The sequence below is a fragment of the Acanthochromis polyacanthus genome, chromosome 18 (assembly GCF_021347895.1).
Source record: "Acanthochromis polyacanthus isolate Apoly-LR-REF ecotype Palm Island chromosome 18, KAUST_Apoly_ChrSc, whole genome shotgun sequence".
Lineage (NCBI taxonomy): Eukaryota > Metazoa > Chordata > Actinopteri > Pomacentridae > Acanthochromis > Acanthochromis polyacanthus.
Genome location: NC_067130.1, coordinates 33,031,380 through 33,057,703, shown reverse-complemented (window position 1 = coordinate 33,057,703; position 26,324 = coordinate 33,031,380). Strand labels below are relative to the sequence as shown.

General features: G+C 41.3%; 2 protein-coding genes across 2 annotated transcripts; both read left to right on the top strand.

Moving 5' to 3' along the window:
• Nucleotides 1-330: 330 nt before the first annotated feature.
• On the top strand, nucleotides 331-17,513 carry LOC110972263 (leukemia inhibitory factor receptor-like). The gene is made up of 17 exons (XM_022222654.2): nucleotides 331-671; nucleotides 7,234-7,382; nucleotides 7,462-7,615; nucleotides 7,707-7,976; nucleotides 8,063-8,186; nucleotides 9,167-9,303; nucleotides 9,406-9,551; nucleotides 9,634-9,781; nucleotides 9,861-9,922; nucleotides 10,311-10,512; nucleotides 11,910-12,089; nucleotides 12,177-12,278; nucleotides 12,363-12,539; nucleotides 13,673-13,801; nucleotides 13,885-13,978; nucleotides 14,062-14,128; nucleotides 16,078-17,513. The coding sequence occupies exons 1-17, from the start codon at nucleotides 602-604 to the stop codon at nucleotides 16,513-16,515; spliced, it is 2,649 nt and encodes an 882-aa protein (XP_022078346.2). The 5' UTR covers nucleotides 331-601; the 3' UTR covers nucleotides 16,516-17,513.
• Nucleotides 17,514-21,887: 4,374 nt separating this feature from the next.
• Nucleotides 21,888-26,055, top strand: LOC127530801 (tripartite motif-containing protein 16-like). Its single transcript, XM_051938311.1, has 2 exons — nucleotides 21,888-22,148; nucleotides 23,247-26,055. The coding sequence occupies exon 2, from the start codon at nucleotides 23,471-23,473 to the stop codon at nucleotides 25,142-25,144; it is 1,674 nt and encodes a 557-aa protein (XP_051794271.1). The 5' UTR covers nucleotides 21,888-22,148; nucleotides 23,247-23,470; the 3' UTR covers nucleotides 25,145-26,055.
• The last annotated feature ends 269 nt before the right edge of the window (nucleotides 26,056-26,324 follow it).

The following is a 26,324-nucleotide window of genomic DNA, read 5'->3' as shown; positions in this document are numbered from 1 at the left end:
TTCTTTTATGCTTTATCTACATTTTAGCAATTCTGGCCACTTTGGGCCTCCGTAGCTGCAGTCTGACCACAGTTGTTACTGTCATGATTCATTTATGAGGCCAGTTTTAAAGTTTTTGTTAGTTTTGAAACAGATTTTTCCTGTTTTGTTACAGATCATAACCAGATAAAACCAGCAGCGAGTTTCAGCAGAAAAAATCTGCAGAATGACACTTTTTGGTTGTTGTGGTTTTTTTACAGTGTAGTTTTTGAAAACTCGTTTCCAAGCTTGAAAACATGAGTGAGGCATGTCTGATGTGGACGTGAGTCAGACTTACCAGAATGCAGCTGCTCCGTTTCCTCCTCACAACTCCTTATGGATTTCACAATCGCTCTGAACTCGGCAGCAGATGGATTTCCCGAGCTCAGACTCCAGCAGCCTGACACTTTCTCCTGTTTGACTCCTGATCTCCTCACACCTCCTCATGCCAGTGCTTGTGTTTTCCTCCCAAGTGAACCTCAGGAATTCTCCTCCTACGGCCTCAGGTATCTCAGCGGATCACAGGAATCCATGAAGGAGTTTTTCTGCTGAGGACAAACAACAACAAACGGAGAGGATCAGAATGATCTCATGGCTGTTCATCATCTCACTGCTCTGTCTGAAGCTAGGAAGTGGAAATGGACAAGAAAAAGGTGAGTTTTTATCCTTTAACTTCAGTTTTTAGGTTTATTCCACCTGAAGTCATCAGGATCCTTCAGCTCCACCGTTTGAAACCTTTATGACAGAAAATATGGATGTTTATGAACAGATCTACGACATTTTAACTTTTTGTATTTAAAAGGTTTAGAGGTAAAGATCACCTGTTTACCCACTTTGAGCTTAGTTTTACCAAACATTTTAATCTGAGTCTGTTTGAACAACAACATCTGAGGAACTATTAGACTTTCTTTTGGGAAATATTACATCTTAAACCTTCCATTGAGGTAAAACAAGTGTGTTTCATGTATTTTTTGTCTGTTTTTAGATGTTTTTAATAGTAGTAGTATACGTACCCTACAAAGTCTACTGGTTACTTCAACAACATCTGAGGAACTATTAAAGATAAAAACCTGACATATTTTATTTATTTTATGTCTTTATAATATCTAGAGAACCATTTTATTCTCCAGAACTCTACTTGGATCTGGCTAATATTATTTTAGTTTTGGCGCTACAACTTGTCAAAGCTGCTCAATCGATTATGACAGTTCAACTAAAACTAAGTTTTATTTCCACTCTAGTGACCCAGTACTTCATATTAAAGTATTCTACATGTTTAGTTTTGTATTACTGTGACCTGCAGCTACATGTGGTTTAGAGAATATCACTAGATGACTTCTGGATTATCCTAAATTAATCAAAACCGGGGCGCCTGTATGGCTCATCGGGTTATCAGGAAACTCATGTACAATGGCTGGTCTCCGATGCAGCGGCCCGGCTTCAATTCCTCCCCGCGGCCCTTTGCTGCATGTCCTCCCCCTACTCTTCTCCTCGTTTCCTGTCACTCTTCACTGCTACTATCAAAATAAAGGTAAAAAGAAAATATTTTAAGAATTAATCAAAACCTGTCCACGATTACTGAAAATAGCTTAAAAAAAAAAAAAAAACGTTCCAAAATGATTTGAAAACTGCCCCAGATGACTTCAAATGACTCAAATTGCCTAAAATACGTGCAACATTATTTAAAATGAGTCCAAAATGATGTAAAACTTTTCCAAGGCTCAGAAAATATCACTAGTTGACATCTGGATTATTATGTTTGTTTAAAGGAGACTTTTCCTTTCATTTTTTTTAATTCACTCATAATCAGAGATTATTTGATCTTGTCCAATATTCCACATTCTGAATCAATGACATGATGAGAAATAAGAGAAACTTTCAGGTTTATATCTTTAATAGTTCCTCAGATGTTGTTGAAGTAACCAGTAGACTTTGTAGGGTACGTATACTACTACTTAAAAACATCTAAAAACACACAAAAAACACATGAAACACACTTGTTTTACCTCAGATGGAAGGTTTAAGTTCTAATATTTCTCAAAATAAAGTCTAATAGTTCCTCAGATGCTGTTGTTCAAACAGACTCAGATTAAACTGAGAGAAAAAACCTGATGAAAGAAGATCACTGAACAGATTTTAACATTATTTTAACACAGACACCATTTTAAATATCCATAGTTTAGGATTTTAATCAGTAAATTACTGATTGTTGAGCAAAAAGGTCCTGATGATTTCAGATGGAAGACCCAAATAATAACGATAAAACTTTATTTCTATTCGAGAGACGCCACTGTCGCTCACTAAAGGGGTTTTAATGTCACAGAAAGCCATGAAGTCATCAAAACTGGCGGATGTTTGAACATCATGTAACCGAGTCCCTGAAGAAGAAACACAAAGAACCTGAAACTAAACTCAAATCTGAGAACTACAAGACGTAATTCAGTGTAGTTTCCAGGGCTGGAGTCTGTTTCTGAGAAGCAGGATGGCATGTGAGGGTCTGTTTACTGGGAATGGAGCAGCTTTTACAGGTCATGAAACATTAAAAACCTGTCTGATAATGGGATCACCTAAACTCCTCCAGTTCATCCAGATCAGACACTCAGTATCACAGAGATCCATTTAAAAGCTGCTGAGATGAACTGAAGCACAAACAACAGAAAGCCTCCTGACTAAACACTGGCTGTTATCGGGCTTTTTATCCTCATATCTCATGAAGCAAAGCAGATCTGCCGTCTTTCATTTCATCCCGTCATAAGTGCTTCTTCAGTAATGTCTCATCAGCAGCCAGCACCTTAAAATAGCACAACACTCTCAAATTTCCACTGTTACTGACTCTAATGCACTCTAATGAGTCGTGAAAACACAACGATGAAGCCTGAACAGGACACGAGCTAACAGGTTCAACTCGGAAGGTTTCTGTTCATTTGTTACTTTCCAGCATGAAATCCTGGTCAACTTAATTTGTCTTTTTGGGGAAGATTCCACAAAAAAAGACTCTTACATTTCAAAGTGGAAACAGATTTCAACAAAGTAATAGCAATTAATTTTAAATATGAAATGTAAAGTTAAAGTGATTCACCTGACTGAACTCCCAGAGTTCATCCCCAGGGTTCTTTGGTCTGATGAGAACAAAATTTATCTTTCTAGCCAGACGACAGGCCGTCATTGTAGACACCAAACACTGCATCATCACTAACGCACCATTCCCACTGGAAAGCACGGTGGTGGCAGCATCATGACGTGAAGCATGGTGGTAGCAGCATCATGACGTGAAGCATGGTGGTGGCAGCATCATGACATTAAGCATGGTGGAGGCAGCATCATGACATGAAGCACGGTGGTGGCAGCATCATGATGTGAAGCATGGTGGTGGCAGCATCATGACGTGAAGCATGGTGGTGGCAGCATCATGACATTAAGCATGGTGGAGGCAGCATCATGATGTGAAGCACGGTGGTGGCAGCATCATGACGAGAAGCACGGTGGTGGCAGCATCATGACGTGAAGCATGGTGGAGGCAGCATCATGACGTGAAGCATGGTGGAGGCAGCATCATGACATTAAGCATGGTGGAGGCAGCATCATGACGTGAAGCACGGTGGTGGCAGCATCATGACGAGAAGCACGGTGGTGGCAGCATCATGACGTGAAGCATGGTGGAGGCAGCATCATGACGTGAAGCACGGTGGAGGCAGCATCATGACGAGAAGCACGGTGGTGGCAGCATCATGACGTGAAGCACGGTGGAGGCAGCATCATGACGAGAAGCACGGTGGTGGCAGCATCATGACGTGAAGCACGGTGGAGGCAGCATCATGACGAGAAGCACGGTGGTGGCAGCATCATGACGAGAAGCACGGTGGAGGCAGCATCATGATGTGAAGCATGGTGGAGGCAGCATCATGATGTGAAGCATGGTGGAGGCAGCATCATGACGAGAAGCATGGTGGAGGCAGCATCATGACGTGAAGCACGGTGGTGGCAGCATCATGACGAGAAGCACGGTGGTGGCAGCATCATGATGTGAAGCATGGTGGAGGCAGCATCATGATGTGAAGCATGGTGGAGGCAGCATCATGACAAGAAGCACGGTGGTGGCAGCATCATGACGTGAAGCACGGTGAAGGCAGCATCATGATGTGAAGCACGGTGGTGGCAGCATCATGACGAGAAGCACGGTGGTGGCAGCATCATGACGTGAAGCATGGTGGAGGCAGCATCATGACGTGAAGCATGGTGGAGGCAGCATCATGACGAGAAGCATGGTGGTGGCAGCATCATGACGTGAAGCACGGTGGTGGCAGCATCATGACGTGAAGCATGGTGGAGGCAGCATCATGACGTGAAGCACGGTGGTGGCAGCATCATGACGTGAAGCACGGTGGAGGCAGCATCATGACGTGAAGCACGGTGGTGGCAGCATCATGACGTGAAGCACGGTGGTGGCAGCATCATGACGTGAAGCATGGTGGAGGCAGCATCATGACGAGAAGCATGGTGGAGGCAGCATCATGACGTGAAGCACGGTGGTGGCAGCATCATGACGAGAAGCACGGTGGTGGCAGCATCATGACGTGAAGCATGGTGGAGGCAGCATCATGATGTGAAGCATGGTGGAGGCAGCATCATGATGTGAAGCATGGTGGAGGCAGCATCATGACGTGAAGCATGGTGGAGGCAGCATCATGATGTGAAGCATGGTGGAGGCAGCATCATGATGTGAAACATGGTGGTGGCAGCATCATGACGAGAAGCACGGTGGAGGCAGCATCATGACGTGAAGCACGGTGGTGGCAGCATCATGACGAGAAGCACGGTGGTGGCAGCATCATGACGTGAAGCACGGTGGAGGCAGCATCATGATGTGAAGCACGGTGGAGGCAGCATCATGACGAGAAGCACGGTGGTGGCAGCATCATGACGTGAAGCATGGTGGTGGCAGCATCATGATGTGAAGCACGGTGGAGGCAGCATCATGACGTGAAGCACGGTGGTGGCAGCATCATGACGAGAAGCACGGTGGAGGCAGCATCATGATGTGAAGCATGGTGGAGGCAGCATCATGACGAGAAGCATGGTGGAGGGAGCATCATGACGTGAAGCACGGTGGTGGCAGCATCATGACGAGAAGCACGGTGGAGGCAGCATCATGATGTGAAGCACGGTGGAGGCATCATCATGACGAGAAGCACGGTGGTGGCAGCATCATGACGTGAAGCACGGTGGAGGCAGCATCATGACGAGAAGCACGGTGGTGGCAGCATCATGACGTGAAGCACGGTGGTGGCAGCATCATGATGTGAAGCATGGTGGAGGCAGCATCATGATGTGAAGCATGGTGGAGGCAGCATCATGACGAGAAGCATGGTGGAGGCAGCATCATGACGTGAAGCACGGTGGTGGCAGCATCATGACGAGAAGCACGGTGGTGGCAGCATCATGATGTGAAGCATGGTGGAGGCAGCATCATGATGTGAAGCACGGTGGAGGCAGCATCATGACGAGAAGCACGGTGGTGGCAGCATCATGACGTGAAGCATGGTGGAGGCAGCATCATGATGTGAAGCACGGTGGAGGCAGCATCATGACGTGAAGCACGGTGGTGGCAGCATCATGACGAGAAGCACGGTGGTGGCAGCATCATGATGTGAAGCACGGTGGAGGCAGCATCATGATGTGAAGCATGGTGGAGGCAGCATCATGATGTGAAGCATGGTGGAGGCAGCATCATGACGTGAAGCATGGTGGAGGCAGCATCATGATGTGAAGCATGGTGGAGGCAGCATCATGATGTGAAACATGGTGGTGGCAGCATCATGACGAGAAGCATGGTGGAGGCAGCATCATGACGTGAAGCACGGTGGTGGCAGCATCATGACGAGAAGCACGGTGGTGGCAGCATCATGACGTGAAGCACGGTGGAGGCAGCATCATGACGTGAAGCACGGTGGAGGCAGCATCATGACGAGAAGCACGGTGGTGGCAGCATCATGACGTGAAGCACGGTGGAGGCAGCATCATGATGTGAAGCACGGTGGAGGCAGCATCATGACGAGAAGCACGGTGGTGGCAGCATCATGACGTGAAGCACGGTGGAGGCAGCATCATGACGAGAAGCACCGTGGTGGCAGCATCATGACGTGAAGCATGGTGGAGGCAGCATCATGACGTGAAGCACGGTGGTGGCAGCATCATGACGAGAAGCACGTTGGTGGCAGCATCATGACGTGAAGCATGGTGGAGGCAGCATCATGATGTGAAGCATGGTGGAGGCAGCATCATGATGTGAAGCATGGTGGAGGCAGCATCATGACGAGAAGCATGGTGGAGGCAGCATCATGACGTGAAGCACGGTGGTGGCAGCATCATGACGAGAAGCACGGTGGAGGCAGCATCATGATGTGAAGCACGGTGGAGGCAGCATCATGACGAGAAGCACGGTGGAGGCAGCATCATGACGAGAAGCATGGTGGTGGCAGCATCATGACGAGAAGCATGGTGGAGGCAGCATCATGACGTGAAGCACGGTGGTGGCAGCATCATGACGAGAAGCATGGTGGAGGCAGCATCATGACGAGAAGCATGGTGGAGGCAGCATCATGACGAGAAGCACGGTGGTGGCAGCATCATGATGTGAAGCATGGTGGTGGCAGCATCATGACGAGAAGCATGGTGGAGGCAGCATCATGACGTGAAGCACGGTGGTGGCAGCATCATGATGTGAAGCATGGTGGTGGCAGCATCATGACGAGAAGCATGGTGGAGGCAGCATCATGGTGTGAAGCACGGTGGTGGCAGCATCATGATGTGAAGCATGGTGGTGGTAGCATCATGATATGGGGATGTTTCTATAGAAGCCAACTTAAATTGACCACAATTCAGTGTTGAGAAGCAATATAATCAGAAAACTTGGCAATGGAAGGAAAATGGCACACCTGTAAATCCATTCAGGGCAAGTTGTCGTCAACAACTAAGAGACCCAGCAGGAAAGACACTAGTGAGAGAGGCCACCAAGACACCTATGATTCCTCTGAAGGAGTTTGTTATGTATACCAAGGACTGAAAAATGGTAAATCAAGTCTGAACCTTTGCTTTTGTTAAAATAACTCAGAATCATGGTGGTGGCAACAGAAGGCCCCTGATGATTTCAGATGGAACCACTGCTTTGTCTCCTTCCTCTTTGCTAAAACTGTTCCCTTTGCTCGTTCTTCTCAGGTGTTCTACATTGTGGACCTCAGAATGTGACTCTTCACTCCAACCAGATGCTGCTGTTAACGTGGGAAGATAAACCCTCGTGTTCTGCATTAGAAGATGCCGTCGTCTACGAACTGCTGGTTCTCATCGCGGATAAACGAGAACATTATGTCAGTATCCACCAGATGAACTTCAGAACTGCCAGACAAACATGTTCCCACCTCTAATTTGGTTCTGTGAATGTTGTAGGATGAAGTTGTGGTGACTCGTGATCAGATTGGATCGAGTCACTCCTGGAGCTGGACGTCGTATTTGCCGTTGGAGTGCGCTACTCATTCAGTCTGGCTCAGGTCCCGATACAAGAACCAGACAAGCCCATGGGTGAAAGAAAAGACCCTTCCTGGTTAGTATTCATCCCAAAATAAGCCACACTTACATCAGTTTTATGTATTTTACAGTCGTGCTTATTGTGTTTTATCATTGTGCTTTTGCAGAGAACCGAAGGTCAGAAAGATTTAAGGTCTACCCACGAGACGGAATGTTCAAAGTTGGTAGTACTGCCACCTTCTGTTGTATTCTGCCTGCAGGGGAGAGCTTTAATGAAATGTACCTGAGTGGTTATACAGGTGTTAATATGAGCACCACCAGGATCAGCAACCAGACCTACGCTCTGACTGTCAGCCTGAACGAGGCGTCCAACGGTTACATCGATATCAAATGTAAAACCAGCAAAACCACCTATGGGGCCTGTGCTCTTATCTTCTGTAAGTAGCATTTGAAGTATTGGTGTCATTAAACTCATCCTGGGGATTAACTCTGACTGTTTTTCTTGATGTTTTCCATCAATCAGACCCGCCCGGTGACAGAGATCTTCAGTGTGAAACTCAGAATCTGAAATCAGTCGAATGTGGCTGGAAAGTAGGAAGAAACACAGAAGTCCCAAAGGCTAAAACCCAGTACCAGCTACAGGGAAGGTACAGTTAAACCCAGCATGAATCACAGTATATTTAGATTCACAGTGAATTTTTATTTGACTTGTGGGTTTATTTTGGTTGGAAATGGTTCAAACAAGTGACAGAAGATGACGAGACACTGTGTTGGAGACGAGAATGTTAACGTTTTAGAAGAAAAGCCTAATTTAAAGGCATTCAGATTTCGTTGAAATTGTCACTCTTATTGAGAAATGCTTCTTCTGGACCACTCTGAATGGTCCTGGTAGCATCTATCATCACTTCTACAGCGTTCTGATAAACTGGGGACAGCTGTCAGTGATGACATTTTCCCCTTTTTTGATAAATTACAGAAGAAAACTTGCAAAATCACAGGAAAAAACTATTAATTATTAAGTTAATCATGAAAATAAATAAATAAATAAATAAAACAGGGCAAGCCTTTGAATAACTTCTAAAATCTCTATTTTTTAAAAATAGTAATTAAAAAAATAACATTTTATCATTGAAATTACACAATTTCTTACTGTATTAAAATCAGCACATTTTTTAACAGATGTTTGCTGTTATTTGAATAAAGTTAAGGTTGTACAAATGGTTTTAAAAATAATAATAACCTGTTATTTTACAGATTTTTTTCTCATTTTGCTAAATTACAGGGGATATCTAGTAAAAGCAACAGACCATGTCTACATCAAAAACCTGTATTTTTACAAATAGTTTTGATAATCGTGTTCTTTTACGATGTGTGAATGTAAAATGTAGTATTTTACTGTATTTCAATTAACAATGAATATCATTATTTTGCAGATAATTGCTTTTAACAGTTTATACAGTTATGAGCACATTTTTTCAACACTGTATAATCAGTGATAATCCGTTATTTGACTGTCTAGTTTGTGATAAATTTGTAAAACATCTGCCAAATCAGAGATGATCACTCAGAAATAGTTATAAAACGTTGATGATCTGAGATGTAATAACGCTGCTGGTTTGTATTTCAGTCCCTGTCCAGACGGATCTGAAGGCAGATGCTCTCTAAATATGATGGTTGAAGCTGGAGAGACGAACTGGACTTTAACGGCAAGTAATCCTCTTGGAACGATTCAGCTTCATGACCGGGCAGACTTGACCAAAAGAGGTAGAGCTTGTAAAAAATAATATTAAAAAAGTACAAAAAAGCATACATCATGTGGTAAAATGGCAATTTTTCATGACAACATCCATCTGATTTTGGTTTCAGTGCGAATGCTTGCTCCAGAAGAAGTAACAGCTTCGAATATTAACTCCAGAAACATCAGTCTGGAGTGGAGGTGGACTGTAGATCAGTACAAGGACTTCAGTGTGACCTGTGAAGTCCAAGGTGTCCACTCTGAAAAAAACAGCACAGTGAGTGGACGGAGCTCAGATCTCTGGTTTTTAAGGTGAAAATATCCTCTGAACTCTGCTGACATCCGTCTCGTCTTTCCAGAGTAAAACCTCTGGGGTTGGTCTTAATTCTGCAGTTTTAACCGACCTGATGCCAAACTCGACGTATGAAGTGAAGGTGAGATGCAGAACAGACACCTGGGGATGGGGCGACTGGAGCAGAGGAGTTACGCTCCACACAAAGGGTGACGGTGAGTATTTACACCAGCGTTTGGAGTTTTAACCAGAGTTGGCGATTTACCCGACAGTGTTGGTCTGTTTGCTCCACAGTTCCAGATGCTCTTGATGTTTGGATGCAGATGAAGGAGAACCAGGTTGTAGTCATCTGGAAGGTGAGATGGTGCTAAATTCTAATCAGATGTCCTTCAGAAGTTGTTACTCATGGCTTTAGTTGTTTAGTCCCAAATAGATCTATTGGTAAAAAAATCCCAGTAACAGGACACTTGTTTAGTCCGTTTAGCTCCTTAGTCCAGCAGGTAGAACCTCCAATCACCTCTGATCTTCGAGAAGAGCTCTGCTGAAAACCTGAGCCGACATCTACCAACTGTTCACTGAGATTTATAGTCAACTGTTTTTTTTAATAAAAACATTCAAGGTCATTATTCCGACATCTAATCTACAAAACAGCATGAGTAGCAACTTCAGTACAACTTCTTCAATCGGGAGGCGTTGAAGATACCGTGGTTTCTGTAATAAAGTCCTGATGTCATCTCTCTGCAGACGCCACTGGCCAATCAGAGCCATGGAAATATCACTGACTATGAAGTTACCTGGGCAAACACCACAACCGGAATACCTCACAGTGAACACAGTCTAACCCTCCATCTGGACACCAGTGAAGAACACAGCATCACAGTAACAGCCTGGAATATAAACGGCAGCTCATCGCCTTCAACCATCACCACCCCCAACACCAGTCCAGGTATGAAGATACCAGAGTAGAAACATCTCAGTCAGGGAAGAATTCAGACCTCAACCAGCATTTATCATGTCACTGATTCAGAATCTGTAATATTCTATATAAACCACGTGTAGTTCAGCCTACCTGACCATGGCAGTGTTTGTTCTTTGGTGTTTCTGCTTCATGGAGTCTTCAGGAAAGATTTAAGACTCCATAAAGTCTTTCCTTAGAACTTAACCCTCCTGTCATCCCATGGGTCAAATTGACCCGTTTTAAAGATTTAAAAATTTAGAAAAAAAATTATATATATATATATATATATATATATATATATATATATTCACAGAGAAAACTTCCACATTTTCATTTTTTTAGGAAATTTTTGAACATTTTTTTGTGGAATAAAACAAATTAAAAAATATGTTTAAGAACATTCAGAAAGAAATCAACCAAAATCCAGTGAATTTCACTGTCAATTCTGGGGATTTTTTATTTTAAAAAATAAAACTTGAGGGAAACTTTTCAGGAATTTTCTTCCTGAAGATGTTGTTAATTTTTTATAAATTTGGGGAATTTTTTTCTGAATTTTTGGACTTTTTTTTAGACAAGGCAACAACATTTTTTAAGGACAACACAAGGGTTAAGACTTCATGGAGGTAACAATTTCAACTGTGTGACAGTGAGATGCAAACTTAATTTCTCTTAATTTGTTTGTTTTGATGAGAAAGCTGCAGAAACAATCCCCACATCATGATGCTGCCACCACCGTGCTTCACATCATGATGCTGCCACCACCATGCTTCACAGTGCTGATGGTGTGTTTGGGATGATGTTCAGTGTTTGGTGTCCATCAAAAACATCATCTAGTCTGATGGTCAAAAAGCTCCATCCTGGTCTCCTCAGACCAAAGAACCTTCTTCCAGGTGTCTTCAGAGTCTCCACGTCTTCTGGTGAACTCTAGTCCACATTTAATTGGAGCTTTTTCCATCAGAGTCTCTCTTTGTCTCCATAAAGCTTTGACTGGTGAAGAACAAACAACAGTTGTTGGATGAACAGTCTGAAGCTGGAACTCCTTCAGAGGAGTCATAGAGTCTTGGTGGCCTCCCTCTCTAGTCTCTTTCTTCTCGGTCTCTCAGTTCTTGAGGATGTCCTGCTCTAGTCAGATCCATTCATGTTCCATCTTCCTTCCATTTCTTAATGATGGATTTAACTGGACTCCAAGAGATCTTCAGGAACTTGGAAATGTTCTTGTATCGTCTACAAGATTGTGAATAATTTTTTCGACCGTGCATGAATGAATAGTTGCTTCTTTTTTCAAAAATTACAACCATTTCAACATATTTTCCAACAATCATCCACTAAGGTCTCTTTTTTAAAGTTAGCATCAAATGATCAAATAGAATGATCTGTGTTTTCAGATGGAACCAGAGTGAACTCTTCTTGGATCACTGGCAGTAACGGTAGCTTCATGCTGTCCTGGCCGATGAGTCCTGCATCCAGCTGTGGTTACATCATTGACTGGTGTCCGACCCTCCACTGTCAAACTGTGGACTGGATCAAAGTTCCTGACAACACCACTAATGCCACCATATTTTCTAGTAGGTCCTCATGTTTGCCTATAAAGCAGTTGTACGTAGGGCTGTAACACCATATTTACTTGTGTTTTTCTTATTCCTTCGCTGCAGAAGACTTCAGAGATGGACTGAGGTATTCGTTGTCCATTTACGCCTGTACAGAGGGAGCTCCAGTTCTTCTGGAGAGGAGGGAAGGCTACGTCAGAGAGATAAGTAAGACTGAATTATGACTTTTAACGCAATGTGTTGGCGGTACAAAACGCCCGACGGTGTTTCATCCATGTCATGCTTTGGCAGGAATCGAACGGGATGCTCAAAACAGGACGCTGTTTAAATCACTGAATGCCAAACAGAAGGAGACGGATGCAGAGATTTCCTGGGAGAAGATTCCTCTGAGAGAGCAGTCGGCTTTCATCCGAGGATTCAGGCTTTACTACTGGAACAACGACAGCACGGTGTTCAACGTGAGCACAGGTGATATTACAGAGGGAAGGTGGACTCCTACAGACATACACACTACCATTGAAAAGTTTGGGGTCATTCAGACAATTCCATGTCTTCTGTGAAAACTCCCACTTTTATCCATGTGCTAACATAACTGCACAAGGGTTTTCTAATCATCAATGAGCCTTTCAACACCATTAGCTAACACAATGTAGCATTAGAACACAGGAGTGATGGTTGCTGGAAATGTTCCTCTGTACCCCTATGGAGATATTCCATTAAAAATCAGCTGTTTCCAGCTTGAATAGTCATTTACCACATTAACAATGTCTGCACTGGATTTATCATTCATTTAATGTTATCGTCACTGAAAAAATGTTTTTCTGTCAAAAATAAGGACATTTCTAAGGGATCCCAAAATTTTGAGCAGTAGTTTCTAAAGATATTTGTGAAATTTTATCTTGATATATCAAATACTTTATGAGATATATGCCTTTTTTAAATCGCTCATTGATCCACTTTCAGCAATATTATTAATGATAATAATACCTGAACATTTTTTGGCCACAATGACATACGTGAGGACATCTAATTTCAAAGCCAGTGTGTTTACATGTTTAAATCCTACTGTATTGTCTTCTGCAGGAATTAAATTATATTCCAAAAGAGCAGGGAGTCAGAATTTAGCCTCCTGAGTGACATTCAATGACATTAGATATTAAAATATCAAAACACCAACATTAATATTTGCTTTGTGGATTACAGTTTCGGAAGGACCTCAAGTTTGGATTAAAATTTCGGGTTATTTCACCTCAAATTGGCAGATTTTTGGTACAATTGCTGCTCCATCATCTCTGATTTGCTTGATATTTCTATAGCATGAAAACTGGATATTTATGAAGATATTTGTGAAATTTTAGCTTCACCTTTAAAGATAATTTGTAAAATACTGCCTGTCATTGAGAGGTGATTTTTCAAATTATTTCTTGAAAAACAAAACTTCCAGTGAATCACCTGGAACATTACACACAGAACTTTAAAGACACCTGAAGTTCATTTCTCTCCACACATTTTAGAGCTTCTAACTGAGCTAAATGAAAAGTGCCTCATAGTTTCCTTGAAGGTTTGTTTTGTGGTAATTTCCATCATTTCTCCTGGTTCAGACGATCCTGAAGCCACCAGTCTGACAGCAACAAACCTGGAGTTCACTTCGTATACGTTCACGGTGGTGGCTCGGACGGCACTCGGAGAATGTGGAAACACATCCAGATCCCTCACCTTGAACTCCCTGAGTATGTCGTTTCTCAGAACAATATTCCACTGTCCACCTGTTGTCTTCTTTGATTTACTCACCTGAGCTTTTATTCCTCACCAGCTGATGACTTGTTCAGGTCCATCTTCATCGCTCTCGGTTTGACTTTGGGTCTTCTAACTCTCACTACTATCCTCTGCTACACAAACTGGGCCTGGTAAGAAAGACATTTCCATTTTAAATGCTTTTTGGTCACCAAATCCTTGTACATTTATTTTCATGCATTCTTACTTTCAACAGCATCAAACATAAAGTCTATCCTCCGATCCCAAAGCCAGTGCTGATGGACAACTGGTTGACGCCGCCAGTAAGTTCTCACAGTCACGTCCTAAAGGGTTCTTCTGTTGATTTTAACCAAGTAGATCATTTTACTGTCACCGTGTTTGTGAAAACAGCTAAACCTACACTTACACAGCCAGTTATGTGTCACGTGAACGTACAGTTTGAATATTCCAGTCTGTCCGTCCATTAGTCCACATCTTTGGTCCAGACTGAAATATCTCTGCAACGATTCCCACAACACTTAATACCAACATTCATGGTTCCAAGAGGATGGATTCGATTCACTTTTGGTGCTTATTTATCAACAAATACCATGTTAGCATATGTTAGCATGCTAATATGCTAAACTAAAAGTGTAAACATGGTTGTGTATATATAAAATTAGGCTTCATTCCATCTCAAATCATCACATTTTTACAACAATTTCTGCTGGACCATCTTTGATTTGCCTTTTTTTTAAAGCATAAAATATGGATATTTCCAAAGATAGTTGTAGAATCGTAGCTTAATATCGCAAATCTGTTTTGAGATTACATGAGATGTTGTTTACTCATTAGAAAAGATGTTTGCAGGTAAACACTTGGGCTGTTATTATAAATACACAAGAAATTACTCAAAACTACATGAAAAGTCCTCTTCAAACCAGCTTTATGTCTACACAGTGGGTTCCCAAACATTAAAAATATGACTGTTACAGCTCAGCTTCAAAACTGTGATAAAAACAGGACGACAACTACAAGAGGTCCTCAGTTTACGACGTCCTCAACCGACGGCATTTCGTCGTTACGTCAGAACTGCTTACGTTGGAACTAGTTGACGAGCGGAGTGGATGAATACGTCGTCTCGCGGTGCTAAAAGACGGCTTTGTTTACGTTCTCTGGTTGTACTCCAGCTTGGATTGTGCTACATTCACTAACGTTTTGTCCTTCATTGTGGCTCCAAGCGTAAATCAGACTCTTCTGATGGCAGTACTTTGAAGAAAAGGAAAGCTGTCTCCATGGAAGTGAAATTAGAATAAAAAGCTCAAGTTGTAAAAACAGTTCAACATATTCTGTTGTTTTCTTGTAAAATGATTCATACATGCACGAAAGTCATTGGTTTCAGAGCTTTTCTGGAGAAATTATCGATATCGTGATGCATGTAACAGCTATGTTTACATTTTCGGCAGAATTCCGACTTACAGCGAAAACTGACTTACGTCGATCCATAGGAATAAAACTCCAACGTAAGTTGAGGACCTTCTGTACTGCTGTGGTCATGAAAATGGATTGATGTCAACAAAAACAACCACAACTGTGCACCAAAGTCCCAAACAGAACCCCAAAAGCTGTGCTGCTGGTGCTTGTGGAGGAAGCAGCTCCTGTCAGAGAGTTTGAATGGAAGTGAGGAGGTTTCATTCAGCTGAACCTCTGGATCCAGGTGTGGATCAATCAGCTGACGACAGGAACACCTGGTGGACAGGTGGAGGCTCGTCAGAATAATAAAAAAATAAAAATGGCAGTCATATTTTGAGAAGTCTGTTCTACTTGGCTCAAAATACTGGATTTCCACCAATATTTTAGTTGTTATTGTACAACTTGTCAAACCTGCTCGGTTAGGAAGCAAAAAAAACTACTTTTTTCTTGTTTTTGAGACGAATAATTTCCTATTAAAAGTATTCTACAGTAGAAAGATTTAGTTAAATGCCAATGATTAAAGTTAAAACTCTTTAAAAAAACACATCATTTCCACAGTGTAATCTTTTAGGGTCAGTAGGAAAGATGTATTTTTTTCTTCCCAAAAACAGCATTAAAACAGGTTCTACAGAGCGGTTCTTGCCTTCAGAATAAGCACAAAAAGGTTTGATCCATCATTAAACAGATTCCTGCAGAGGAAAACTGATGGTTGGTTTCATACAATATCCTTCTATAAGCACTTCTCCAGACCCATCTACCTCCATCTTCTGACTGAGAGGTCCTTTCGTCTGTTTTCTAGGTTTACCTGGACCTCCGCAGAGAAGCAGACGTCTCGGTTGTTCCAGAGCTGCATCCTAAGCCTGGAGTATCGGGGAATGATTACGTTAGCGAGGCGGGCATGCCTTTTAGTTTCACACAAACTCCCAAAGGTTACTACAACAAACCCCTGAAGAAGGATGCCCCACCACTCCTGATTCTACCCTACACAGACGTACCATCTCCATCAGGTCCTCCGTCTTCTCCGTTCAGGAGCGTGTTTCCCAACCCGTCGTATGACCCGACACCTGGGGATCACTGGTTCAGACCTGAGCTTCTGGAGGGGAAACCTGCAATCCAAACCTCTGACGGATACCACCCTCAGAACCAGGCACAGACTTCAATCCCAACAGGAGATGGTCCAAACGGTCCAGACAGTCCCATGTCCTGTGAAACCGCTTACATTTTATTACCACACTGACCTTCCATCTAGCTGCTGCATGAACATATAGTAAAGGTGAAGACATTTATGCCTTACAGGATATTTAAAGATAGTACTAGAGTTCATAAAGCAACAATCAATAAATCACTCCTTAGAAATCTTAAGTCATTCCACTGTCTAATAGTTGTGAAATGTGTGTGGTAACGTGTTTTCTGGTAACTGTGAGTCACTGAGGATGTTGTTTTTGACAACACATTTGAAACATTACAATGAAAATATTCAGCCCTCGTGGAAGTTGTCCTCCCCAAAAGTATGGCCGTCCACCTGTGCAAGAAAACATGAGTGAGCGAGGCCACCAAGACACGTATGACTCCTCTGAAGGAGCTACAAGCTAGTACTCACCACCGTGCTTCATGTCATGATGCTGCCACCTCCGTGCTTCTTGTCATGATGCTGCCACCTCCGTGCCTCACAGTGGGGATGGTGTGTTTGTGATGATCTTCAGTGTTTGGTGCACAGCAAAGATTGCGCCCATCTGCTGGACATAAAGCTCCATCCTGGTCTTGCAATGACTTATTTTACATTTTATTTTGACATTTCTTTGTAAAAATCACTTTCAGTTTGACATGAAAGAGTCTTTCTGTGATTTTTATGTGCTGTTGCTGAAAAAAGCTGAATTAAAGTGATCACAATTTATTGTTGAAAAGCAAAAAAGGAGAAACTTCCAGTGGGGGTGAATACTTTACCCAGTACAGTAAATGTGTCCTTACAGTATCAAAGATTGTGAATATTGTCTATTTTTTAAATGTATTTTGTTTACTATGTGAAGACCTGCTGAACGGCTTTTTGAGATGACTGGTGTTTTTAAAAATCCCCTTAGATTTACTGCTGTAAAACAATAAAAACCTACAGCACCTCTGTACTTTTACAGGTATTTTAGGTGATGTGGAACATTTGACTGCAGCTATCTTGCTTTCAATCAGCTATATTTTGTGAAGGCAGACTGATCTGTTATTTGCTTAATAAATGTTCGACTGTCACAACTGTGTTTTGTTAATTCACAGAGAGACAGATGTGTTTCCACGACTGATATTTACCTCCACCATCATAAACTATATACACCATGTGGACGCCTGTTTTCACCTACGTTCCTGTACTTGTATCTTTCAGGCACCGATGCCAAAAATGGTTTAATATAATAATAATAATAATCTTTATTTATATAGCACTTTTCATACAGGAGTTGTAGCACAAAGTGCTTTACAAACAGACAAATAATAAAACTAGATGAAAGAAATTGTGACCCAAATCCACCCCACTCAGCCCCGAACCCACCCACTCAGCAATGCATACACTGTAATGTTAAAAGCAACATAAATAAAAGACAATAATAAATCAGGGACATTGTTATACCCAGTGTGTAGTGAGGAAACGACATCTTAAAGGTTTAAAATAGGAAAAGACTGGAAGTTAGTTTAAAGTGTAAAATAAATAAATAAAAATAAATGAATAAAATAAATCCATAAGTAGATCAGTAAAATAAATAGATAAATAAGTAAATAAATTCAATTAAATATATCATATAATAAAATAAAATAAACTAAAATAGAATAAAAGATAGATAAAAAAATAACAATAAAGATAATAATAATAATAATAATAATAATAGTGATAATTATAAATTGGGAGTTTTAAAAAGAATAAAAACACTAAAAGGGAATTCAAATAAAAGCCAGACTAATAAGGTAGGTTTTAAGTTTGTTTTTAAAAACATTAACATTAGGTGCAGCCCTCAGGTCTTCAGGAAGGCTGTTCCATAAGCGTGGGCTGTAGTAATAAAAAGATGCCCCACCAAAAGTTTTGGTGTTGACCTTGGGAACTGTCACCAGAGAACTTCCTGAAGACCTGAGGGTTCTAATTGGTTCATACGGTAAAAGCAAATCTGATAAATACGATGGACTAAGACCATTAAGAACTTTAAAAACCAATAAAAGAATCTTAAAATCTATCCTAAAAGAAACGGGTAGCCAATGCAGAGACCTTAAAATCGGTGTAATGTGGGCTCTCTTTCTGGTCCCCGTTAGCATCCGTGCAGCTGAATTCTGTAGGAGCTGAAGATGGGAGATTTTCTTTTGCGGGAGACCAGAAAGAAGAGCATTGCAGTAATCTATTCTACAGGTGATGAAAGCATGGATTAATGTCTCTGCATTGGCTTGAGAAAGAAACAGTCACACTCGGGCAATGTTCTTCAGATGATAAAAAGCTTTTTTGGTAATGTCCCAGATATGTAGCTCAAAACTGAGCTCTGAATCGAATAAAACCTCTAAATTTTTAGCCTGCCCACACGGATTAAAAGATAATGCTTGTAGTTTGCTGACCAGTTTCTCTCTCTTGACCCCTGAACCATTGATTAAAACCTGAGTTTTGTCCTGGTTGAGCTGTAAAAAGTTGTCTGCCATCCATGATTTAATATCTAAAATACAGTTTAAAAGGGCCTCGAGTGGCCGTGTGTCATCAGGAGACACGGAAACATAAAGCTGAGTGTTGTCTGCATAGCTGTGGAAATTGATGCCGTGTCTCCTGATGACATTACCTAGTGGGAGCATATAAAGATTAAAAAGAGTAGGGCCTAAAATTGAACCTTGGGGAACACCACATCCAACGTCATAACATTGTGATAAATGATCCCCAAGGTTCACATAAAACTTTCTATCACTAAGATAAGATTTAAACCAGTTAAAAACAGTGCCTGAGATGCCAGTAAAATCATGGAGTCTACTTAAAAGAATTTTGTGGTCAACAGTATCAAAAGCAGCACTCAGATCCAATAAAACTAAAACAGAGGGTAATTTGTTATCCATGTTGTACCTCAGGTCATTAACAGTTTTGACCAGAGCAGTCTCTGTACTGTGATTTTTCCTAAAACCAGATTGATAAGTTTCATAAATATTTCTTAAACTAATAAAATCATTTATCTGGATTAAAACAATCTTCTCTAAAAGTTTACTTAAAAATGTCAAATTGGATACAGGTCTAAAATGATCAGCTACAGCTGTATCCAAATTGCTTCTCTTCAGGAGAGGTTTTATGATAGAAGTTTTAAAAGCAGAGGGGAACACGCCTGTCTGAAGACAATAATTTAAAATAGTAAGGAAATCCTGTTTAAAAAAGTCATAGAAGTTTTTAAAAGGGGTGCTGGAATGGGATCTAAAAGGCAGGTAGTTAGCTTGAGTTGTTTCAAAACTTTTTCAAGCATCACAGCATCAACCAGGACAAAACTTTCAGTGTTTCCCTGTTTAAAACCAAAGACTGTGAAGAGTTACAACTCAAAGGCTGAGAAAGTAAAAGGTTTGATCTGATAAAGTCTGTTTTACTGCCGAAGTGGAATGCAAAGTCATCACATGACAAGTCTGATTCCTTAGTTTGATTAAAAACAGGGCTGATTAATTTGTCTATTGTTTTAAAAAGTACCTTAGGATTGTTTCTGTTGTTGTGAATTAATGTGGAAAAATTTTCCTTTCTTGCCTGTTTGACTGCTGTGTTATAAATCTTCAGATGATGTTGGAAAATATTGTAATTTATTTGAATTTTGTTTTTCCGCCACGTCCGTTCTGCTTTTCTGCAATTTCTTTTGAGGTTAATTATATAACTGTTTGACCAGGGAGGCTTTGGTTTTGTTGATATTCTTTTGATTTTTATTGGTGCAACAGTGTCTAGAGCTGACCTTAGTTTACTGTTAAAATGATCAACAATAAAATCACAGGAGGAAGGTAAAACATGTGTGGGGGTATCAGATAAAATGTCAATAAAATTTGCAGCCACTTCAGCAGTAAGATAGCGCCTCCTGATTGTACGCACTGGGATTTGTTGTTGCTTAAAATCATTGATATTAAAAAACACACAAAAATGATCAGACAAGCCCCCGTCCATAACAGAGGTCACAGATGTAGAAAGGCCATGGGTGATTATTAAATCTAAAGTTGTTCCTCTGTTATGGGTGGGCTGTGTCACATGTTGGATAAAATTCATACTGTGAAGAAGGTTTAAAAATTCTGAGCTAAAAGAGTCTGATTGCCCGCTGAGGCAGGCAGGTTGATCCGGAACGGGGGACAACTGGGAGAGGTGGGAACTCATGTTCGTCCCCAATGTCGTACCCGTTGTCCGAGAGAGGTAGCGGTGAGGAGGAGGATCCCTCCCGCATTGCCTCAGGGTGAGGAGGCCCACCGGAGCGTCTGCTGACGGCCTCAATGAGCAGCTTGCGGCGGTGGGAGGAGGTGAGCTTCTCCCGCTGTTTGCTCCACTTGTATGAATACAAGCTTGTAGGAACAGTCTTTCTCTTATTGAGTCAAACTTGTAGACTTACGACTTCTCTTTGTCCTAAAAGACAATAAACTGAACATCTTTAGATTGTTGATTCATTCAGGTTCAGAAATCTGGTGGAAAGGTCTGAAATAAGGAGTGTAGAGGCAAATTCATCAATCCTAATAATGAACTGTCCACATCCTTTTGGTCATACAGTGTTTGAACATTTGTGTAGTTGATGTTCTGACCAGCAGAGGGAGCCAGAACTACATTACTGATGAGAGGATTCAGTGGAAGTACAAACTGCTCAGTAAATGTACCCAGTGATGCGTAGTTTTTGAAATACCTTCAACAAAACTACAACATTAGCCGTACGATCCAGGTTGAGGTACATTTTGACCTTTCATGATGCTGCCGCCGCCATGCTTCACATTGCAAAGTAAATCCAGCTCCATGTCAGGAGAAGACCGGGGGTCCGTTTCACAAAGCAGCTTCAACAAACTCTGAGTTTAACCCTGAGCTCTGAGCTGATCTACTCTGAGACAGAAAACTCTGAGTTTTCGGTTCCACAACGACTGATCTGAGTTGGTTTAATCAACTCAGAGTTCAGCGCGTTCACCACAACTCAGAAAAGACAGCATTAATGGAGCACCAATTTGACGAGTCACCATGGCAACGGGGAAGCAGAGGGCTGCATTTTTCACCCCACTTGAATTGGAAGTCTTAATGTGCTCAAATGGCGACTTTGATTACGTTTTAGAAAGAAGTGAAACACCGCTGCAGCTGCAAAAGAGAGGGAGATGGTGTGGAGAACACTGCTGCCCGGGTCAATGTGTAAGTTCATATCTATCTCTCGAAATATATCTATATATAGAGAGAGAGGGAGAGAGATAGAGTCAAGGCAGCAACTGTAGAGTCAGCAAATTTTGACTTAGTTACTTTTATATTCAACCACAAAGTTTTTTTTGTTCCACCTGAACATTAACAGAGATGAGTTCTGGTGGACTTCAGAGTCGGACCTGCAAGTCTGAACTCACCAAGTACTCGAGTACAGACGTGTACTTGGAATTCTTCTTCCTGAATGAAGCCCAGCCTGATAACCTTCCTCTCCTTCCTGCTCTACAAACACACATTTCCTGGTTCCTCCCTTCAGATCTGCACTCTGCAGACGGCTGGAAGAAGCTGACAGGAACCCGTTCACTGCAGGAACACATGATTTGGAGATCAGAGCTCAGACTAGTCTCATGTAAGAGGAAGTGAAAGTCAAACAGTCTGTGTGAGCCAGAGGAGAAATGGAGCAGAGAAATCAGTGGGATTCAGAGAAACTCTCTTGTTCCATCTGTCTGGATCTACTGAAGGACTGAAAACTGGTAAATCATTTCTACTTTTACGTTTGTTTTACAGATTTTCTCTAAATAACAGACAATATCTGGTAAAATCACAGAAAAAAAATCAACTCCAGCTTCAGCTTTGTTGTCATTCAGCAGTGAACGTAGCACACATGTTACGGTCCCAAGAATAGGAGCACAGCAACAAAAATGAACACCTGTGAAATAAGTCATTGTTTTGACTCAACTTAGATTTTATTCTTATTTTATAACTTTGTTAAATTCCAGGTAATATCCAGTAAAATCACAGAAAAATATATTAATTTACATGTTTTAAACTATAATTACTGTCCACATAAAAAACTGTATTTTTACATGTTTGACTCTAAAATTAAACTATTTCTATTATATTTGAATCAGATAAAAATATTATTTTCCAGTTAACTGTAATTGCTTAACAGAAAAAACTATGTTCAGGACTGGAAACCATAAATAATTTTTATTTTTGTTTTACAGATTTTCTCTAAATTACAGATGATAGAGAAGAATCATAGAAAAAACTTATAATTTACATGTTAACTGTTTTGTTCCTGTTTTATATAAACATTTTTTTTTAACATTAAAGGAGCTCCAAAACAAAACAGACAGTTTTCAAAATCATTTTAGGTTATTATGAGATTTATTTTATTGTTTTGTTTTTCATTTTACTTTATTATTATTATTATTATTATTATTATTATTATTTTACTATCTATGTAGCATTTATATAAATGTTTCTAACATATTACAGAAGCCTCATTGAGGCATCATGATTTCTCCCCTATAGAGTTCAAATATTCCACTCAGTTTCATGTCTCTTGATTAAAGTTGACCTTAGACTGCTGTAAATGCATGTTGTTCAAGCTCCCACACTTTTTATGGATTTACTGCAAGCAGATAAGATGTGAGCAAATGGTAAAATGTGTCCACCCTGTGGAGGACAAAGTCACAGAGAAGAAATCCAGTTTTAGAACATCCTGATTAGAAAATGTACATTTTCACAAAGCTCTGGGTTCTGGCTAACTTTTATTCCATTTCATGTTCTATGTCATTCTATTTATTTCTGTTGTATTCTTTTGTTTTGTTGGGTTGTTTTTCTAGGTTTCTTCCTGGAATGAAGCCCAGCCTGATAACCCTCCTCTCCTTCCTGCTCGACAAACACACATTTCCTGGTTCCTCCCTTCAGATCTGCACTCTGCAGACGGCTGGAAGAAGCTGACAGGAACCCGTTCACTGCAGGAACACATGATTTGGAGATCAGAGCTCAGACTAGTCTCATGTAAGAGGAAGAGAAAGTCAAACAGTCTGTGTGAGCCAGAGGAGAAATGGAGCAGCAAAGAAATCAGTCGGATTCAGAGAAACTCTCTTGTTCCATCTGTCTGGATCTACTGAAGGATCCGGTCTCTACTTCCTGTGGACACAGCTACTGCATGGACTGTATTAAAACACACTGGGATGGAGAGGATGGGAAGAGAATCTACAGCTGCCCTCAGTGCAGGAAGATTTTCACACCGAGGCCTGAAGTGCAGAAAAACGTCACGTTGGCAGATTTAGTGGAGGATCTGAAGAAGACCAGACTCCAAGCTGCTGCTGAAGATCTCTGCTATGCTGGACCTGGAGATGTGTCCTGTGATTCCTGCACTGGGAGGAAACTGAAAGCTGTCAAGTCCTGTCTGCAGTGTCTGGTCTCTTTCTGTCAGCAACACCTCCAGCCTCACTATCAATCTGCTGCTTTTAAGAAACACCAGCTGGTGGAGCCCTCCAAGAACCTCCAGGAGAACATCTGCTCTCGTCATGATGAGGTGATGAAGATTTTCTGTCTAACTGACCAACAGTTGATCTGTTCTCTGTGTTCCTTGGATGAACATAAAGGTCATGAAACCGTCTCAGCAGCAGCAGAAAGGAAGAAGAAGCAGAAGGAGGTGGAGGTGAATCGACTGAAGGTCCAGCAGAGAATCCAGGACAGACAGAAAGACGTGGAGCTGCTTCAACAGGAGCTGGAGGCCATCAGAGTCTCTGCTGATAAAACAGTGGAGGACAGTCAGGAGATGTTCACCCAGATGATCCATCTCCTCCAGAACAGACGGCGAGATGTGGAGCAGCAGATCAGATCCCAGCAGAAGACGGAAGAGAGACGAGTCAAAGAGCTTGAGGAGAAGCTGGAGCAGGAGATCAGGGATCTGAAGAGGAAAGACGCTGAGCTGAAGCAGCTCTCAGATACACCAGATCACAGCCACTTCCTCCACAACTACCCCTCAGTGTCAGCACTCAGTGAGTCCAAACCCTTATCCAACGTCATCATCCGTCCTCGGAGACACTTTGAGAAGGTGACAGCAGCTGTGAAAGAGCTCAGAGATCATCTACAGGACATTCTGAGGGACACGTGGACAAACATCTCACTGGCAATCACTGAAGTGGATGTTCTACTGTCAGAACCAGAACCAGAGACCAGAGATGGATTCTTAAAGTATTCAAGAGAAATCACTCTGGATCCAAACACAGCAAACAAACAGCTGTTATTGTCTGAAGGGAACAGAAAAATAACATTTATGGAAGAAGACCAACGTTATCCTGATCATCCAGACAGATTCACTTATTGGTGGCAGGTCCTGAGTAAAGAGAGTCTGACTGGACGTTGTTACTGGGAGGTGGAGTGGGGAGGAGGAAGAGTTGAAGTATCAGTCGCAAAGAAGAATATCTGCAGAGAAGGAGGCTCACATGAATGTGTATTTGGATTCAATGACAAATCTTGGTCTTTATATTGTTCCACCAACAGTTATAAATTTATCTACAACAACATCTCCACTCCTGTCTCTGGTCCTCAGTCCTCCAGAATCGGAGTCTATCTGGATCACAGAGCAGGTATTCTGTCTTTCTACAGCGTCTCTGAAACCATGACTCTCCTCCACAGAGTCCAGACCACATTCACTGAACCCATACATGCTGGAGTTTGGCTTATAGATGAAGGAGCCACTGCAAAGTTCCTTAAAGTCAAATAGAGTAATTCCAGAGTCTGAGGGTCGGTTCATGTTCAGCCCTGATTTAAGTTCACGACACACGACCGTTCAAAAGACTGGATCACTGAGAAATGTCCTGATTTTAGACAGAAAAGAAGTTTTTGTTTCAACTTTAACTCGTTTAGAGCAACTTTAACTCGTTTAGAACAACTTTAACTCGTTTAGAACAACTTTAACTCATTTAGAACAACTGGGGGTGTTTCTGAGTTCCATCCATTCCCTCCTGCTACATATTTAGGTCACGTGATCCGGTATCCGTACATAACGTCCACATGCATGACACACGCCTGTGCTCAGCTCAAGGTCATTGTGTTTGTGGGTTCATCTGTATTAAATGGACACATTCTATGTTGCTGTGATTTCTGATCATCAATAACTAATAATCAAATGCTGCATTTCTGACAATGCCATATGGGGGAATGAGCAGCCTTGGAGGAGGACTGATCTCTGAGTGCTTTTCTTCTTTTCTAAATATTTCCCTGTTTTCTCATTTCACCTTCTCACAAACTATTTAGCAGCTTAAAGATGTCCTGAAAATGTAACAGTGAAGGACTTTTAACGTCCTTCTCAATCTGCTCTTTGCTTTCCTTTCATTTACATTCATGTTTCTTCAACCTCATGTTTAGTGATGCATTTAAGGAACCAGCTGAGGTGAAGGAAAAATCAGCTTTTTCTTCAAATGTGCACTTCATTTCTCTTTCTCAGGGATATATATGTAGAGAATGTGTTGGATTTGTACTTTATTTGTTTTTTCTGGGGACAAATAACGACATTTTATTGCAGTCAGTCGTCATTTAATAATCTGACTTGGTGATTTTTAATTTTGTTGGTGTGTTTTGTTTAGTTTGTGATTCAGCTTCATGTTAATCTGCAAATAAATGACAATAAATGAACACAGCCTGGATTATTATTATTATTGTTATTATTATTATTGAGGTCTCTAGTGAGGTTTTTCATTAATTTTCTTTTCAGTAGATAATAATAATAATAATAACAACATCATGTAAACAAATTAATGAATATTTATTTGTTGTGATCAGGACTGATTTTAGTTTAAAAACTAAAGGGAATTAATTTATGAATCAAGAGTAGAAAAATAAAAATCTATCATTTTCTCCGTCCTGAAGTTTCTCAGTCTGAGTTTGTTTGTTGATAAAACATC

Excerpts from the sequence above, each read along its gene's own strand:
- LOC110972263 (XM_022222654.2), top strand. The coding sequence starts at position 602 with ATGATCTCATGGCTGTTCATCATCTCACTGCTCTGTCTGAAGCTAGGA. Across the intron at positions 9,552-9,633 it reads ACTCTGAAAAAAACAGCACA|AGTAAAACCTCTGGGGTTGG; the intron begins GTGAGTGGACGG and ends TCGTCTTTCCAG. Across the intron at positions 14,129-16,077 it reads ACAACTGGTTGACGCCGCCA|GTTTACCTGGACCTCCGCAG; the intron begins GTAAGTTCTCAC and ends TCTGTTTTCTAG.
- LOC127530801 (XM_051938311.1), top strand. The coding sequence starts at position 23,471 with ATGGAGCAGCAAAGAAATCAGTCGGATTCAGAGAAACTCTCTTGTTCC.